We start from the raw sequence: 20,111 nt of genomic DNA, 5'->3' as shown, positions 1-20,111 counted from the left end.
AGTCTATAGTCTGGACTTTAGTCTATTTTATAGTCCAGACTATAGAATATACTAAAGTCCAGACTATAAACTAGACTAAAGTCCAGACAATAGACTATAGTCCAGACTATAGACTATAGTCCAGACTATAGACTATAGTCTAGACTGTAGACTGGACTATAGTCTAGACTATTAACTGGACTATAGTCTGGACTATAGTATAGGCTATAGTTCAGACTATATACTAGATTAAAGTCCAAACTATAGACTCGACTATTGACCAGACTATAGACTAGACTATAGTTCAGACTATAAACTAGGTTATAGTACAGACTATAGACTATAGTCCAGACTATAGGCTCGACTATAGACCAGACATTAGACTGGACTATAGTCCAGACAAGGATTATGGACTATGGTATATAGCTTAGACTGAACAAGGACATATACTATAGTCCAGACCATTGACTTAACTGTACTCCAGAGTATATACTAGATTAAGGAATAGACTATAGTCGAGGCTATAGACTATACTATAGTCCAAGCTTTATACTAAACTATTGTTCAGGTTTCCTTTCGTAAGTTCATTTTAGGGTATTTAATGATCTGTGTTACCTATACTTTCTCACTTTGTTGGGTATATGTTCTGTTAACCGTGAAAGTCACAAATTATTTTTTATGTACGATGATGACATTGATGTTGACTTGAGTATTATTATATTTTTGTTGTTGTTGTTTTTTCTGTTATTTCTGTTAGCGTAGTTAAATGTTGATCAGTATAAATGATAGCGGTAATTTGGCAATGAGTCCTTACAATAAAAATGTTATGAAATACTTAATTCTGTACATAGAGTAATACATTTTAAGTTAATTGATAATTTTGTATTTGTTAGGGTGTATGTTGAAGACACTGAGAAAAAAACTTAGCTTTGCGGTAGAAACCCATATTACAAGTTCGAAAGGATTTTCTTTATGAACGTTTAAATTTGTTTCTGGTTGGTTGGTTTATAAGATCTAATGTTAGAGCTTTACTGTGTCTTTCCGATTTTACAGAATTTTTTTCATAATTTTTCTTAGTGCACATTTTGACACTTCTTATCGAACATTGACACTGGTAAAACTTTTTTGCTAACATGACCAGACACCCCAACCTAGGGCAATAACTGTAAGAACTAAAACCGTTCTTATTTAGTGTTATTGTTGTAAAGAACCTATTTTACCATAATTCACCCTAAGACAACAAAATTAAGAAAAAAAAAACAACCCTCTGAAAATAGCAACACCCTCGCCAACACGAAAAGGACTCTTCTTTTAAATGACTTGATATGTTAATGATGATGATTATTTTTTATTTAATTTATGCACTTTATTTTAAATAAAAAAAAGGACTTTTGGCAACAACAATCATACGGAAAAAAAAGTGGTAATTTTAAAAACATATATTGTGGTAAAAATATTTGTTCTAGTCTTGCAAGTTAAAAGAGTAGCACGAGCCTAAGAGGGATGATATGAATGTATATGAACGAATGTTAAGGGTTTTTGATAATAGCAATAGATTACAGTTTAAACAAATTAATGAAGAAGTAGAAGAAGAAGACACTGAACTGATGTCGACTTAAAACTCGTGCTGATCACGAGTCAATGTTGGCAACACATGGTCATGTTTAGAACAGACAAGAACAGTTGGTCTAATTGTAAAAAAAATTTTGAACAACTGACGCTTTTTATATAAGTTGTTGTTACTTTTTAGTGTAAAGGAATTAAAGTATGAAAATGAATTACGATTTGAAATGATAGTTGAAGTTGAAAGTTAAGAAAGAAATTTTTAGAAGAAATGATTAGTTACAACTAGACCTTTGAATTGTTAAGATCGTTCGAAAAAGAAAATTAAAAAAAATTTAAAAAATAACAAACAATCATGAATCTAAGTGAAAATTATACGGTGTTTAATAAATATATAGCCAGTTCTAGTACTTTAACGGATTTCAATTATGCCTCTTCAGCTGAAGATGATAGTTCCCAGTACTTGGGTAGTCCCAATTATCCTGCAGCAGCCAACTATACGCCCAATATTAGCTACATGGATTCATGGCCTTTAACTCCTGCCATAACACCCACTAATACACCAGATTATTATCCACAAAATTATAATTCAAATAACAACTCTTTAAACGAAATCACAGATTCTAGCTTAATCAAAAATATTGCAACAAAATCGTCCAAAAAACCGAAAAAATCCACTTCAAGTGGCAAGAAAATACAAACTCAAAATCCCACTAATCCACCCAGTCCCACGGTTTTAAAAAAGCGAAGACAGGCAGCCAATGCTCGTGAACGTAAACGTATGAATGGTTTAAATGAAGCTTTCGATCGTTTAAGAGAAGTTGTACCCGCTCCCTCGCTAGAGCAGAAGCTTTCTAAATTTGAAACTCTACAAATGGCTCAAACATATATTGTTGCTCTAATGGATATGTTGGGTTCGGATACCTCGGATATAAGTTATAATAGTTTATACTCACCCGGCAGCAACAGCAGTATGGTCTCTACATCATACTCCACCGACATCAGTTTGCAGTGAAGAGTGCGAAAAGGAGTAAAAGTCGAGGGAATTAAGTCCGTTAAGATGTGTAATAAGTAGCAGCTAGAAAGAACCAAAGTATTTATCTCTTTAACCTTTAAACGTAACAGTGGGGCTGTCGAACAACTTTAATATTTTAACAAAATTATTACAAAGTAACTCTAAGCTTTTGGTAAGCTCTTGTAAAATACGGAGTTAAAGCCCAACTCCGACTCAGGGCTAAGTATACCACAGTCTTTGAAAAAACATTTCGGGAGAATTTCAACTTTAACGCCTGCTAGTAGAACTCTTCTTCCACTGATGTTCTTTGTAATACCCTTGGATTGGAGAATAGTTTTTTGGAAAGGACCATATCGCTTCCAAAATCTATGTTGGACAAAGTATATACTTAGTAGAACTCATTAACAAATTTGTGGATGGATTATGGTGGATTTGCCAAAAACAACCAATAAGTAATACCTTCGGTTTTACTCAGTACTAAGCAAAAGCTTTAGGGTAATCTGTTTTTGTGATATTTAAGAAATTCTTTCCAAAAATAAGTCCAGGAAATAACCTTTAAGTATATTTAAAACTTCAATGAAAACATTGAAAAAAAGCTTACATTTGACTCTGATTAAACGATTTTTCCAATAATGCAAACTTTTTTGTAGTAAAAATTGTGTTCTTTAAAATTAAAAACAAAAGCTTCTTTTTCTAAAGTATCACTTTGTCTTCGTTTCAAAAAGATTATTTTCATAAAAACAAATTAAAATAAAGTTTTTGCGAGTAAACGGTCATCATTTTTTATAAAAATTATATTTTTTCTTGTAAAAAGCTTTTTTTTTATAAAAAAAACTAGTTTGTGTAGAAAAGCTTTTTTTGGAAAATATCAAAAAAGTGAAAGAGTAAAAACAATTTGTTAAAAACTCGTTTTTTAAGCAAAAGCTTTTAATTTTTTAAAGCTTTTGTAGGAAAAATATATTTACTAAAGCTTTTTAACATAAAATTTAAAAAAAAATTTTGGAAAATAGTGAAATAGTTTTGTAAACATTGTATTTACTCTTGCCAGTAAGCTTGTTTGTGAGAAAGCTTTTTTAAACAAAAATCTTTTTTAAGGTTTAAGTGAAAGCTATTTACGTTTTTTTTTTTTTTTTTTTTTAACAAATTTAAGTTTTTTCAAAGCTTTTTTTAGTGAAAATATTTGAAAATGCTAAAAAGTATTACATATTTAAAAAAAGCTTATTTTTTTATGCAAAAATTGTTTGTGAGAAAGCTTTTTGAAACAAACATCTCTTTACAACTTTTTTTGCAATAGCTTCAACTTGAAAAGCTTTCATTAAGTGCAAATATCTTTGTTAACAACTTTCTAAAAAAATGTGAAAAAGTCTCAAAAAAAGCTTTCTTACTTGTGGAAGAAATCTACGTGAAAATAAGAAGCTTTTAAAAATATCAACACAATTTTTGGCAAAAAACCTTAAGTAATAAATCTTTTAAAATCATTTGTAGTGATACAAAATATTATTTTTGTAGAAAAGCTTTTTTTAAACTTTTCTTTTTAAATTTTGTTTAAAGAAATTTTGTGAAAAATGTTCGTTGTGTAAAAGTGATTTTAGTAACTCTCTTTAATCTTATTGAAAAATATTTTTTTTAAACAAAAAGTGAAAAAAAAATTAGAAAAAAGCTTTAACATTTTCTTAAACTATTATAAAGCTTTTTATATTTTTTTAAACATTATTGATTTTTTTTTTTAGAAAGAGCTAAAAAAAATTGAAACGCTTTTATTTAAAAACAAAAAAAAAAAAAATAAAAAAGTTTTTAAAGATTTAAACTTTTCTTGCGAAAAGCTTTAACAAATTTAAGAAAAAAAGATTAAAATGATTTTTGCTTTTTTGTGAAAATGTAAGAAAAGTTGAAATAAAAGCTTTATAAAGTTCTAAAAAGCTTTCTGTAAAAAGGTTTAAAAGCTTTCTATTCAAAAAAGTTTAAACGGCTTTTTATTTAAAAATGTTTTAAAAGCTTTTTGTAAAACATTTAAAAAAACTTTAAAAAGTTTTTAAAACCTTAAATCTTTATAAAGTTTTTATTTATAAGGATTTTTAAAAAGCTTTTTTGTAAAAATATTTACAAAGCTTTTTCGTAAAAATACTTAAAAAGTTTTGAAAAGCTTTCGTTGCAAAAATATTTATAAAGATTTTTTTGTAAATAAATTTTAAAAAGTTTTAAAAAGCTTTTTTGTAAATAAACTCTAAAAGTTTTAAAAGGCTTTATATTTATATATATATATTTTTTTTTTTGGTAAAAATATTTATACATTTTTTTGTAACAATTTTTTTGCTTTTTTTTAGTGAAAATTGTTTAAAAAAAGTTTAAAAACACTTCTTGTAAGAAAGCTTTTTCAAGAAAAAATATTTAGGAAAACAATTAAATTAATCAAATACTTTTTTTCCCTTAATTCGTTTAAAGCTTTTTTATATCCATCAATTTTCATTAGAAAAACTTACAATAAAGATATTAACTTTTAACAACTTCATATTCTTTTAAACTTTAAATCTACATTTCCGCTTCAAACTTCAAATCAAAGTTTTATTTGCCTTCCAAGAATTACAAAGCAAACCGTTAAAGATATATATATTTTTTGTGGCCACAAAGTCGAATATTGCTGCTGCTGTTGGTGGCATAAGTAAAAACAACATGATTTAGCACGTGGAAAAATCATGAAATTTGATGAGTTTTTCACAAATACATGACGAGCTCAAAAATCCAAATAACAAATCAAAGAAACACTAAAATGATGAGCAGAAAAATAGGAAAAAAGATGTAAACGTATAAACATGTTTCCGACACGTTTGAAGTTTTTCTTTCCCCCGCTAATTGGTATTTTGGCATGGAAACCCATTAGGGAAGTGATGGAATTGTTCCAAGAAGTTTTTAATAATTCAGCCTGAATAGTATTTCGTTTTCAGTTTTCCATCAAACTCTTGTATTTGCTCTTCATTTCCAATTGGGTTTTAAGTTACCACCTGTCGAACTATGTTTGTACGTGCTTTACACGGCCCAATATACATCTTACACTAAGCACCAGACTTTTACTTAAGCCTCCTACAAATACCACTAACAGCTTTCGTTCCAGCCCCCTATTACGCCCAACCAATCCCTCCCTGCCTTTTGGCAGACAAATTCCTGCAGCACAAACATTTACCAAAAGATTTAGCAATTTGTATGCGGTTTTTTTCGGTACATAAAAGAGTCGTAACCTAAAAATTGCGTGTCTAAGTGTTGTTTATAGTCGATAGAGGGTAGAGAAAGATTATACAAAAACAACAACAATCTAAATCGTTTCTATACCTGTTCGTTCTTTATACCATAATTCCCGTTAATACTCTTTCATTCTAAACTCTGTTATTCTAAGGTCTTTACCTCGTACTTCCCCCAATTTTCTCATTCATCTATTGTAGTTTCATAATAAATTGGAAAAATCTCTTTAAGAATTGAGAGGGAATTGTTAAACATTTTGTGAAAACTCGTGTACATAAGTATGTAATGAAAAGTACCAGTGCCCAGCAATTTTATGGGAAGACAAAGTATCAGTAGTTTCGCCAAATGCCTGATTACTTGATCGATTCGGATTTTTATCAATCGCTAGTTCAGTTCTACTTCTAGTTCAGTTCTAGTTTAGTTCTAGTTCAGTTCTAGTTCAGTTCTAGTTCAGTTCTAGTTCAGATCAAGTTCAGTTCTAGTTCAGTTCTAGTTCAGTTCTAGTTCAGTTCTAGTTCAGTTCTAGTTCAGTTCTAGTTCAGTTCTAGTTCAGTTCTAGTTCAGTTCTAGTTCAGTTCTAGTTCAGTTCTAGTTCAGTTCTAGTTCAGTTCTAGTTCAGTTCTAGTTCAGTTCTAGTTCAGTTCTAGTTCAGTTCTAGTTCAGTTCTAGTTCAGTTCTAGTTCAGTTCTAGTTCAGTTCTAGTTCAGTTCTAGTTCTGTTCTAGTTCAGTTCTAGTTCAGTTCCAGTTCAGTTCTAGTTCAGTTCTAGTTCAGTTCTAGTTCAGTTCTAGTTCAGTTCAGTTCTAGTTCTAGTTCAGTTCAGTTCAGTTCAGTTCAGTTCAGTTCTAGTTCTAGTTCTAGTTCAGTTCTAGTTCAGTTCTAGTTCAGTTTAGTTCAGTTTAGTTCAGTTCTAGTTCAGTTCTAGTTCAGTTCTAGTTCAGTTCTAGTTCAGTTCTAGTTCAGTTCTAGTTCAGTTCTAGTTCAGTTCTAGTTCAGTTCTAGTTCAGTTCTAGTTCAGTTCTAGTTCTAGTTTCAGTTCTAGTTCAGTTCTAGTTCAGTTCTAGTTCAGTTCTAGTTTAGTTCAGTTCTAGTTCAGTTCTAGTTCAGTTCTAGTTCAGTTCTAGTTCAGTTCTAGTTCAGTTCTAGTTCAGTTCTAGTTCAGTTCTAGTTCAGTTCTAGTTCAGTTCTAGTTCAGTTCTAGTTCAGTTCTAGTTCAGTTCTAGTTCAGTTCTAGTTCAGTTCCAGTTCAGTTCTAGTTCAGTTCTAGTTCAGTTCTAGTTCAGTTCTAGTTCAGTTCTAGTTCAGTTCAGTCAGTTCAGTTCAGTTCAGTTCTAGTTCAGTTCTAGTTCAGTTCTAGTTCAGTTCTAGTTCAGTTCTAGTTCAGTTCTAGTTCAGTTCTAGTTCAGTTCTAGTTCAGTTCTAGTTCAGTTCTAGTTCAGTTCTAGTTCAGTTCTAGTTCAGTTCTAGTTCAGTTCTAGTTCAGTTCTAGTTCAGTTCTAGTTCAGTTCTAGTTCAGTTCTAGTTCAGTTCTAGTTCAGTTCTAGTCAGTTCTAGTTCAGTTCTAGTTCAGTTCTAGTTCAGTTCTAGTTCAGTTCTAGTTCAGTTCTAGTTCAGTTCTAGTTCAGTTCTAGTTCAGTTCTAGTTCAGTTCTAGTTCAGTTCTAGTTCAGTCTAGTTCAGTTCTAGTTCAGTTCTAGTTCAGTTCTAGTTCAGTTCTAGTTCAGTTCTAGTTCAGTTCTAGTTCAGTTCTAGTTCAGTTCTAGTTCAGTTCTAGTTCAGTTCTAGTTCAGTTCTAGTTCAGTTCTAGTTCAGTTCTAGTTCAGTTCTAGTTCAGTTCTAGTTCAGTTCTAGTTCAGTTCTAGTTCAGTTCTAGTTCAGTTCTAGTTCAGTTCTAGTTCAGTTCTAGTTCAGTTCTAGTTCAGTTCTAGTTCAGTTCTCGTTCAGTTCTAGTTCAGTTCTAGTTCAGTTCTAGTTCAGTTCTAGTTCAGTTCTAGTTCAGTTCTAGTTCAGTTCTAGTTCAGTTCTAGTTCAGTTCTAGTTCAGTTCTAGTTCAGTTCTAGTTCAGTTCTAGTTCAGTTCTAGTTCAGTTCTAGTTCAGTTCTAGTTCAGTTCTAGTTCAGTTTAGTTCAGTTCTAGTCAGTTCTAGTTCAGTTCTAGTCTCAGTTCTAGTTCAGTTCTAGTTCAGTTCTAGTTCAGTTCTAGTTCAGTTCTAGTTCAGTTCTAGTTCAGTTCTAGTTCAGTTCTAGTTCAGTTCTAGTTCAGTTCTAGTTCAGTTCTAGTTCAGTTCTAGTTCAGTTCTAGTTCAGTTCTAGTTCAGTTCTAGTTCAGTTCTAGTTCAGTTCTAGTTCAGTTCTAGTTCAGTTTCTAGTTCAGTTCTAGCTTCAGTTCTAGTTCAATTTCTCGTTCAGTTCTAGTTCCGTTCTAGTTCAGTTCTAGGTCAGTTATTTCTAGTTCAGTTCTAGTTTCAGTTCTAGTTCAGTCTAGTTCAGGTTCTAGGTTCAGTTCTAGTTCAGTTCTAGTTCATTCTAGTTCAATCTTTTATAACCAATAAAGCTAATGTTATATTGAAAATCTATTCATTCTATTGAAGACGGCAAGTCCCAAATAACTGCACAGGGTTTTTTAAACTATCTCCTAGTATATGTGTATATCTTTGTATTGATAAATTTATTGTGATTTTAATTGTAATTTGTTAAGGATATTCTTAGTCTAAGTATCTGTAAGTGTGTAAATGTTTTTTTATTTTTTCTTTTGTATTTTTTATTTTTTAGATTTTAAATATCAGCAACAGATCCCAAAATAATGTTATTAAGAAGTATTTGCACAATTGTATTAGATTTAAGCTTATTTTTTATTCGGGATAGATTTTTAAGTATTATTGTATTTTTTAAGAAATCAAATCTTTAAGGATGATGTTATTTTAGGATAAAATTGAAAATTTATGCTCAAAATTATTATATAAAAGAAGAAATAAAATAAAGAAACATTTTTTATAGAAAGTCTTTTGTAATTTTTATTGTTATAACCATCATCAAAAAGTAGTAATAACCTGTCCAAGTCGACTCACAAACCTTAAAGAGGTATCCCCTGGTCGAAATTATTGACTTGTTGAGGTAATGCTTTTCAACCGTTCAACATTGTTAACCCAGGGTGGTTATTGACGTGGGCAATGTTATTGACAACTGTTAGTATCGGCGAGTTGTGAGAGGTGATTATAAAATCTGTTAACATTAGCAGGGACGCACAGTGGTATAGGAAAAAAAAGAGGGAAATAATTCGGTAACTTCTAAACGGTTAATCCGATTTTAATGAAATTTGGTATGCAGAAAGAGGAGGTGTTGTTGAGTTTAGGTTTTGAATTTGGAACTTATAGGCCAACCAGGGGCCCGGCGGGGGGTCCTCAAATTAGGACACCTCGGCTATGTTAAATTTTTAAAACGATCCTATTTCTTCATTTGAGTTCCGATTTAAAAAAAATTTCGTATATAGAATCTCCTCATCGAGCACTATAAAAAATGTCGTAGCAGTAAATTATCTCTTATAGTTTAGAAGATATTCGCATTTGAAAATTAAAATTTTAAAATTTTTACCGTCCTTACTTTAGTTTTTTGATAATAGCGGGTCCAAATATTCCCATTTTTTCTTTTATTCGCTTAACAACAAGTTTATATATCAAGCAGTGAAAGAATTATGTAAAAATCATGACTGAGTCCAAAGTTATAGGCATTTTAATTTAAAAAATTAAAAAGGCGATTTTTTGCCATTTTTTTTTGGGAAAAATGTATCTTTTTCTTTTTAAGTTATCTAAAAAGTTTCTAAGAAGATGTATATAGAATATATACTTTTTGGAAAGCTGACTTTACATAAAATACGATAAATGAAACAAAACCTAAAAATTTTTGATACCGAGGGGACCAGGTCCATCCAAAAAAACCCTATTTTTTTATGGAAAATTCAATTTTGAGCAAAAATTCTCAAATCGCATAGTCGATATCAAATTATAGTGACCTGTTTTATATGACCCAATATGTTCTCAATCATTTTGTAACGGGTTTCGATAACCCCGCCCCTGGTATGGATATAATAGGCAAAAAACCAAAAAATCCCATTTTTGGGATTTTTTAAAACTTTTTTGGGAATTCCGGGATTTCTAATAAGAAAATTCGAAATTTTTATTTAATTTTGGATTTTGAGTAAAAAAATCTACCTAACTGTGAAATTTCATCAAAAAATATTCATAAAAAAATTTTTATTGCAATTTGAAAAATTTGTATCTTCGCAAAAACTGAATAAAAAACAAAATCGGATTAACCGTTTAGAAGTTACCGAATTATTTCCCTCTTTGGTACTGGGGAAATGTACAGATCTTTTAGAAAAGTCTCGATCAGCTATACCACAACGCAAAGAGGGAAGCAAATGCTAAACTTGCAACAACCGTGGATGATCACAAATAGTTATCGGCAGTTCACTACTGTCGTATGATCATTTAATCTGTATGGAGTAGGAGATAGACTTTGAGTCCAAAGAGCTATGTATAAACATCAAATCAAATCGAGGTTATGACATGATATGTGCCTAATTTTTAGCGTGAAGTTAAAGTGGTCTTCATACCAAAGGTCGTGGCAAATCTGAACAGTTGCCAATATCCTATAGAGCAATAAGTTTAAATTCATTTTACCTGAAAACAATGGAAAACTACTGGATAATTACATTAGGGAAACCTATCTTTTAAAGAACCCGATTCACCGGTTTCAATTTGCTTACCAATCTGGCAAATCAACGATGACTGCTATACATCATGAAGAGAATTGAGAAGGCTCTGGGCTCCAAACAAATAGCCCTATGTACTTTTATAGACATACAAGGGGCCTTCGACAATACGTCATATGATGTAATAGACCTTGCATTAAGCAGAAACTGCATTCCAAAGGTTATCAGAAACTGGACTCTGGAGATGCTAACATCAAGAGTCATTAAGTTTGACCTACAGGCTGTTCTTAAGGAGGTGTATTATCGCCATTATTAATGGACACTGGTAATCGATAGTCTACTTGAAAAACTTAATGACTTGGGTTTCCGAACATATGACTATGTCGACGACCTTGTTATATCTATTACAGGCTAAGACGATGAAGCGATATCGCAAAGGTTTTAGCAGTCATTTAATACTACTGCCAGATGGTGTGCGGAAAAAGGGCTAACAATTAACGCCTCAAACACTATCCTTGTACCATTTACAAGATGTAGATCTCTGAGACTTATTGAGCTGACTCTAAACGGGTATATTAGTAAGTTTTCTGTGGATGTTAAATACTTAGCGATCATTCTCGACAAAACTCTAAATTGGGTTCCAGAGCGATTAGAGCATTATATTCCTGTCAAAGGCTATTTGGTAGTATATGTGATATAAAACCGAAAATGATCTCATGGATTTTTAATATCATAATAAAGCCCATTCTGACTTATGCTGCCTTAACCTGGTGGAAAAAAGTGGAATAGGCCACTACTCCTTATCGTCTCGTCTGCGTCTCTATACTACTCGGGCTTCTCTGGATAAACTTTATAGTTTCATCTGCGTCTATATAAGGGGGGCCGTGAGAACATGTCCTACATATACCATTGGGGCTATTCTTCACATAGCACCTTTGGATATCTGTAAATCGGGAATTCGCCTACAGGAAATCGGGCATATAAGTATATTCAAATTATTCATCAACGACCCATATATCCGCGTTCATGATTGTGGATCACCAACATTGGTTTTTGACCGTTCCTTTGAGTTTATGATACCTGACAGAAACCAATGGGCCAATCAAACATGGCGGCAGCAAAGTGCTGATCAAGATGGTGCTACTGGAGTTGGTATTTGTAGTTCTAACTTCCAGAAGGCAATCTCCATTATTTCAATTTCTAATTTATACGATTTTTAAGTTGCGAGCATAACTGTTTACTTTTTAATCGTTCCATTTCAAATTTCGTTCCACTGAAAATTTTAAAAGGAAAATTACATTCATTAAACCTAAGCAATTAATTAAATTACTAATAATTTATTTTTCTTTTTTTACAGGTCAGTTTGTTTAACACCTTTTTGAGAAGTAAGTAATTAAAAAAAAAAAACCTGAAAAATTACGTTTGGGTTATAAAAAGTGATTCTGTTTGCATTTTAATTTATTATGCTAATAGAGTAAAGATAAATTATAGGATATTTTGAAGCTTAATACAAACAATTTAAACGATTTTTTTTTTTTGGAAATGTAAATTTTAACTTTAAACTTTTCGTTTTTTAAAGCACCCTATGGCTCGAAGGACCAAAGCATTTCAAGAGTAATAAGAACTATTTCTAAAAGAAGAATATAATATGCAAGTTGTCAATGGTTTATAAGGGTAATTTGTATTAGAAAGGGCTTAATAAAAAGTTGATAACTTAATGAATATCCAGGCTCGAAGGACCAAAATTTGGAATGAGAAAAAGAAAAGAAAATTATTTACAAAAGAAAACATAAATTGATTCTTTTTAAATTTATTTTATAAGAGAACCATAGTTTAATAAAAACTTTATGAAAAGCTAGGATCGAAGGAGCAAAGTATTGGTCCTTCGATCATTTTAAAGTTACTCTATTTTGACGCTTTATGTAAAACTTTTTGCATAGACATGAAACTTATTATTTCCACATGAATTAGAATCATACATATAAAAGAAATTAATTTACAAAGTAAAATCCCTTATCTATATAATTTCTCTAATCCTTTTGAGATTTTTTTCCCTTCAACAAAAACATTTTCTTCAATCAAATATAATTTCCCCTTTAAATCTTACATATTATAGTATCCTCAATAAGCTTAATTTTTTCCGAGAAGAATTACGTATGAAATAAACATAAAATTAATAAAAAACAGATCTTTTTTAAATGTTTTGTTTTCTTGTGTGTGTTTTTTTTCATATTTACTATATCCTTTGATATTATACCTTGAATCCTTTAAAACATTGTTACATCCTTACATACAATCAGCTCAAACGTTTAAATGTTTCGAAAGGTAAAAAGATGAAGAAATAAATGGAAAATAATAGTCGTACATATGATGATGGTTAAATATATTATGCAGAGTCAACATTTAAATTCTTCTTTTTAAAATAAAAGACACGAGACAGTAAGAGATCTTACGTTTCAGCAAAAAAAGGAAAAATATATAGCATTCACATAGCATTTTACTCCTTTTTGTGGCATGTTAACAGTGAGTGAGAAATATGATTACAAATTTTATGTTCCTAAGACCTCACGAGACCTAAGGAGCAGGATTTGGGAACAAGTTTTATATATTTTGAATCCATGTTTCTTCATTTTTGGATGGCGGATAGACGGACAAAATTTTATTACCTTTGGTCCTTATATCTGAGGCATACCGTGTCTTTAACAGATATACATACGTATATAAGTGTATATAGATTGGTTATCTAACAGACGAACATATCAACAGGATATATTTGACGAAATTTCATTCCTTTCTTCTCTGAGTCCAACGATTACTTTATCTGTTCCAATATTGTTATTCATTGTTCTCATAGGAGGTAAATAACATGTTCAAAAACAAGCATTTAAAAATTAAATTGAAATGATAAGAAAGGAATGACGGGAAAAAAAGAACAACAACTTACTTAGGATTTAAATACATACATACATATTACCATTGTGAAATTACAAATTTAAACACAGCCATACTCACATGAGTGCACTCATAGACACATGCATACAAATTAACATAGACAAACAGACAACAAACTGTATAATTTACAACTACAATTGTACAATTTCTAGTTATATCTCAACATTTTTTACTAGGAGTTAAGTTTTCCTTAAGTACGAACTTTTTTAAAAGCAGAAAATAAAGCAGTAGCCACTTTAGTGTCACCAAGTAGTCTACCGAGAAGATAATCGCCAGTTTATTGATCCTATGTAAACTATAGAGTAGATTCTTTGAAAATTTTTTGCATTTTTATTATACAAATATGCTATTTTATACACCAGAAGCCATTTAACGGCTGGATCATTTTGTCTATAGTCTAGTCTATAGTCTAGTCTATAGTCTAGTCTATAGTCTAGTCTATAGTCTAGTCTATAGTCTAGTCTAAGTCTAGTCTATAGTCTAGTCTATAGTCTAGTCTATAGTCTAGTCTATAGTCTAGTCTATAGTCTAGTCTATAGTCTAGTCTATAGTCTAGTCTATAGTCTAGTCTATAGTCTAGTAGTCTAGTATAGTCTCTATAGTCTAGTCTATAGTCTAGTCTATAGTCTAGTCTATAGTCTAGTCTATAGTCTAGTCTATAGTCTAGTCTATAGTCTAGTCTATAGTCTAGTCTATAGTCTAGTCTAGTCAGTCATAGTCTAGTCTAAGTCTAGTCTATAGTCTAGTCTATAGTCTAGTCTATAGTCTAGTCTATAGTCTAGTCTATAGTCTAGTCTATAGTCTAGTCTATAGTCTAGTCTATAGTCTAGTCTATAGTCTAGTCTATAGTCTAGTCTATAGTCTAGTCTATAGTCTAGTCTATAGTCTAGTCTATAGTCTAGTCTATAGTCTAGTCTATAGTCTAGTCTATAGTCTAGTCTATAGTCTAGTCTATAGTCTAGTCTATAGTCTAGTCTATAGTCTAGTCTATAGTCTAGTCTATAGTCTAGTCTATAGTCTAGTCTATAGTCTAGTCTATAGTCTAGTCTATAGTCTAGTCTATAGTCTAGTCTATAGTCTAGTCTATAGTCTAGTCTATAGTCTAGTCTATAGTCTAGTCTATAGTCTAGTCTATAGTCTAGTCTATAGTCTAGTCTATAGTCTAGTCTATAGTCTAGTCTATAGTCTAGTCTATAGTCTAGTCTATAGTCTAGTCTATAGTCTAGTCTATATAGTCTAGTCTATAGTCTAGTCTATAGTCTAGTCTATAGTCTAGTCTATAGTCTAGTCTATAGTCTAGTTCTAGTCTAGTCTATAGTCTAGTCTATAGTCTAGTCTATAGTCTAGTCTATAGTCTAGTCTATAGTCTAGTCTATAGTCTAGTCTATAGTCTAGTCTATAGTCTAGTATAGTCTAGTCTATAGTCTAGTCTATAGTCTAGTCTATAGTCTAGTCTATAGTTTCGTCTATAGTCTAGTCTATAGTCTAGTCTATAGTCTAGTCTATAGTCTAGTCTATAGTCTAGTCTATAGTCTAGTCTATAGTCTAGTCTATAGTCTAGTCTATAGTCTAGTCTATAGTCTAGTCTATAGTCTTGTCTATAGTCTAGTCTATAGTCTTGTCTATAGTCTTGTTTTAGTCTAGTCTATAGTCTAGTGAGTGCTGCTGTTTTCAATATCTAAAAGTGTACCCACATATGTAATAAAAATTTCATACTTAATGTATAATTCTATGCGTTATCCCATCCGGTGTAAATTTTTGGGATACCCTTTATATATACACATTTTTAAATGTACTAACTGGTTGCTTAAGTTTTAAATACATTACTCTTTGTTGTCGGAGTATTAGTTTTTTTACAGCATCTAAAACAACACATGATATGATAGACAAAAAAAAACATAAACATACATAAAAAACCTTTAACAACATGTAACAACAGCAATTAAGTCGGGAAAAATAACAATAAACTTATAAACAAATCTACGTATATAATACTTTATGGTAACAAGGAATAATTACTTAAGTCAAAATTGTACTAAAAAACACCCACACTTAAGAGAGACCTTCATTTTCAAAGAAAGTTTTCCAGCATTTCATATAAGTTTTTTCAAAAGTATGATTTTCTATTTAGGCTGTTATGGTTTGTAACCATAGATATGTACATGAAAATGTAAACTTTGCAAAAATACTACTCATATAACAGCAGTTTTTATATTTTTTTCCACAGTCTTTAGTTTTACTTTTTCTAGTGCAGTTGTAGTAAAAATAGAGTAAATTTATAAAAAAAAGTATTAAAATAACAACAGTAAAGCAATTGCTAGTCAGTTACTTTTAAATACAACTAATACTGCCACCACATGTAAGAAATGTACTAGTATTGTACTGCATATTTTCAGGCTTCCAATGACATGCACGTGCTAATATGTTTACCAATGTTTATGAATGTTTGTCGGTGTTTGTGAGTGTTATGTTATTGTCCTATGTCCATTAGGAGTATAACTATTAACATTTTTTGCAAATATGCAAGTTTGCATAGCTAAGTCGATTAGAGCATTGAAAGATATGAAAAACCATGGTGTTATTTTTGTCGCGATTGTTAAAAAAGTCTGTCCGTCTGTTTATTAAAATCAATTTTTTGAAGGCCCTATATGTCTTTGGAATCCAAATCTCAGATTATTTTATGAGATATACTCTTATAAATTTTTCTGTGTAAAAACCGAAGAATCGATCTATAAGTATCAAAGATATGATCAAAACAATTACGATCAAAAAAAGTTCAACTCGTTTGGTGCGGGAGTGTTGTGTTTCTAGAGGATGTAAAATATTATATTTGCAAAAACATCAAAAAGTCATAACCGAAATGTATGTATATTAGACTGACTCCAAAAAAAAAAAATGGTGATTGAGTTAACCCCCTCAAAATATTCTCTGTTATGTAATATAATGTTAACTAAAATATTTTGGGTTTAATATTGTCCGTTCGTGAGCTGGACAGTTTTCAAGATATCCTATGGGGGACACGATTTTTTACCCAGCTTCAAAAAATCTTTGTTTTGTTTTCTGATGGTTCCCAAAATATTTTGAGTCTATTGATGGCCGTTCGTGAGCTGGACCGGTTCAAAAAAGGACCTTTTTTAGTTATTTTTTTTAATTTTGCAGTTTTTTCTTAAACAAAATATGGAATATGTGGTATCATTTGAAAGGGATTTTAAATTCGTAATAACGGTGTACACAATTTGCAAAATTATGCATAAATTTCATTTATATCCATGAAAAACCTAAGAATTTTAAATCTTTTTGAAATATGACAATTATGATTAATACATCAGTGGACGCGGCTTTAGTTAGTTAGTTAGTTAGTTAGTTAGTTAGTTAGTTAGTTAGTTAGTTGTTAGTTAGTTAGTTAGTTAGTTAGTTAGTTAGTTAGTTAGTTAGTTAGTTAGTTAGTAGTTAGTTAGTTAGTTAGTTAGTTAGTAGTTAGTTAGTTAGTTAGTTAGTTAGTTAGTAGTTAGTAGTTAGTTAGTTAGTTAGTTAGTTAGTTAGTTAGTTAGTTAGTTAGTTAGTTAGTTAGTTAGTTAGTTAGTTAGTTAGTTAGTTAGTTAGTTAGTTAGTTAGTTAGTTAGTTAGTTAGTTAGTTAGTTAGTTAGTTAGTTAGTTAGTTAGTTAGTTAGTTAGTTAGTTAGTTAAGTTAGTTAGTTAGTTAGTTAGTTAGTTAGTTAGTTAGTTAGTTAGTTAGTAGTTAGTTAGTTAGTTAGTTAGTTAGTTAGTTAGTTAGTTAGTTAGTTAGTTAGTTAGTTAGTTAGTTAGTTAGTTAGTTAGTTAGTTAGTTAGTTAGTTAGTTAGTTAGTTAGTTAGTTAGTTAGTTAGTTAGTTAGTTAGTTAGTTAGTTAGTTAGTTAGTTAGTAGTTAGTTAGTTTAGTTAGTAGTAGTTAGTTAGTTAGTTAGTTAGTTAGTTAGTTAGTTAGTTAGTTAGTTAGTTAGTTAGTTAGTTAGTTAGTTAGTTAGTTAGTTAGTTAGTTAGTTAGTTAGTTAGTTAGTTAGTTAGTTAGTTAGTTAGTTAGTTAGTTAGTTAGTTAGTTAGTTAGTTAGTTAGTTAGTAGTTAGTTAGTTAGTTAGTTAGTTAGTTAGTTAGTTAGTAGTTAGTTAGTTAGTTAGTTAGTTAGTTAGTAGTTAGTTAGTTAGTTAGTTAGTTAGTTAGTTAGTTAGTTAGTTAGTTAGTAGTAGTTAGTTAGTAGTTAGTTAGTTAGTTAGTTAGTTAGTTAGTTAGTTAGTTAGTTAGTTAGTTAGTTAGTTAGTTAGTTAGTAGTTAGTTAGTTAGTTAGTTAGTTAGTTAGTAGTTAGTTAGTTAGTTAGTTAGTTAGTTAGTTAGTTAGTTAGTTAGTTAGTTAGTTTAGTTAGTTAGTTAGTTAGTAGTTAGTTAGTTAGTTAGTTAGTTAGTTAGTTAGTTAGTAGTTAGTTAGTTAGTTAGTTAGTTAGTTAGTTAGTTAGTTAGTTAGTTAGTTAGTTAGTAGTTAGTTAGTTAGTTAGTTAGTTAGTTAGTTAGTTAGTTAGTTAGTTAGTTAGTTAGTAGTTAGTTAGTTAGTTAGTTAGTAGTTAGTTAGTTAGTTAGTTAGTTAGTTAGTTAGTTAGTTAGTTAGTTAGTTAGTTAGTTAGTTAGTAGTTAGTTAGTTAGTTAGTAGTTAGTTAGCTATTGATGCAGTTTGCTTACTAGTGGGCATCAGGCATTCATCTGGCTTGCCCATTCCTACCCCAGCCTGCTACACACATACATATATGTATATGTAGTAAGTTGCATTTCCGTCAAAAAAGAAAAATCTGCTATAAACTACTTGTCATACTTAATCCACTTTTTTATATAAAAATATATATTCGTCTGCATAAACAGGGATTTATTTAATAATACCTTTGATGTCATGATGTTGTAACTAAAGTGTACTTTTAATCCTAAGTAGTGGGGGCTCAGCTTAACATGACAATTTTAATAGCTCATATACATCAGAGATGGAAATTCATAAACATTTTACTTGTTTTCGTATACAAATATTACAGAACGACGGAATTTTTTTCGTACTTCCTTTTTCCAAAAAAAATATCCTCCATCATTAGACAATGATGATGCCAATCAATATAAAAATCTTATATATTGAAAAAATTATCAATGTCCAACAAGTTGCCAACAGGTGACCATCAATATTTTGTTGTCAAAACTATGATTGTGAACAATTGTTAGTGAAAGTTTATACCACATAACTAACAATTTTTCCAACATTCGTATATGCATATAATAATAATAATGCCAATTATCATTAGCAATAAGGATACGTAAGTTAACATCATTATCCCTGACTTAAAAAATAAATGTTAGTTAAAAGTTGTCATTATTTGATCATCAATATTATAACTACGTTCAGAGGTAACTTACCCACAGTTAGTTTATCATCTAAATAAAAGTTGTGTTAAAATAGTAAAATAACATAGAAGTACTTTGAAAAGTACAACACCAGTATAAATACACAAACAACTTTTCATCTAGTTGTAATTGTTCACAGCATGTGGTGAGAAAACAATATTGGAAAATAAAGTTAAAAAACTTTATTAAACTAAAAAAAAATTATATAAATTAAACCGCTCGCACTAGTTAGTAGTAAACACGTTTACTTACACTTGTACAAGGAACAATTAAGTTGTAGTGAAAAGTCGTTTCATTTCGAATTTATGAAAAACTACAGTCATATAAAGTAATTATCGAAAGTAGGACTTATATCGATATATAGTATAGCATATATCGGTCGATAGCTTAGTTTGCTGTCACCTACCTCTTACACCATTCGTTCTACTTCATACTGGTTGGGATTAGATATGATGGTGTTGTTATTGTCATCAGAGGATTAAGAGTAACCCTTGCTCTAAGTGAAACTCATTATAAGTCAATTGTCGGTAGTAGTAACAATATTTTATGGTAACAAACATACTTAGTTTTGTGTAGGGTATAGAACTACTATAAAATAACAATTATTCAACTTTACTCTTTGGGAAAATTAAAACATCTACTACTACATACACTCAAACACACCACGACTCAGGTGTTAAAAACAGAAAAACTTTTATTAATAAAAATAAATTTAGAAAAATTAGAAAAAAGTAAAAACAACAAAACAAAGATTAAATTTCACCTCAAATTTAAAACAGTAAAATCACTATTTTAACGATAACAACAACACAACATTTCCAAACAAAACTAGTTTATTGAGGATGTTCCGGTTGAGAGTCTGTTGCAAAGAGTAGCTGTGTTAGTAAGGCTGTACTACGCAGTGTGTGTGTGTTTGTTTGTATCTGCTTATGTAAAAGGATATTGTTTGTGTTATTTGTTTTTTGATTATTTTGTTTATGCGAAATTTGGCCAAAAGTCAATTGTTAATAAAATTTGTTATACAACCAAATACTTATACGGGAAGGGGTCTGGAAAATTTATACCTTTTTTATACACAAATGCACAAGCAAACATGCACACATACATGGTTTTACATAAACTTAGGCAATGTTAGAAAAGTATACACACTGATATAATTGCACTAGTACTTCCCTTACGATTTTTACAGTGGCAACGTAGCCAATCATTACAATATCAATTAAACGACTCTTGGTAATGCAGAGTGTAGT

At 30.4% G+C, this 20,111-nt stretch overlaps 1 protein-coding gene across 1 annotated transcript; it reads left to right on the top strand.

Annotated features, from left to right (window-relative positions):
- The first annotated feature begins 1,897 nt into the window (after positions 1-1,897).
- On the top strand, positions 1,898-2,557 carry LOC119609280 (neurogenic differentiation factor 6). The gene has a single exon (XM_037964006.1). It carries the CDS (start codon positions 1,898-1,900, stop codon positions 2,555-2,557), a length of 660 nt encoding a protein of 219 aa, XP_037819934.1.
- Positions 2,558-20,111: the final 17,554 nt, after the last annotated feature.

This window comes from Lucilia sericata, unplaced genomic scaffold (assembly GCF_015586225.1).
Source record: "Lucilia sericata isolate MDLA Ls3-8-SP2 unplaced genomic scaffold, ASM1558622v1 Contig000955F_arrow, whole genome shotgun sequence".
NCBI lineage: Eukaryota > Metazoa > Arthropoda > Insecta > Diptera > Calliphoridae > Lucilia > Lucilia sericata.
This window is presented reverse-complemented; position numbering and strand designations above follow the sequence as displayed.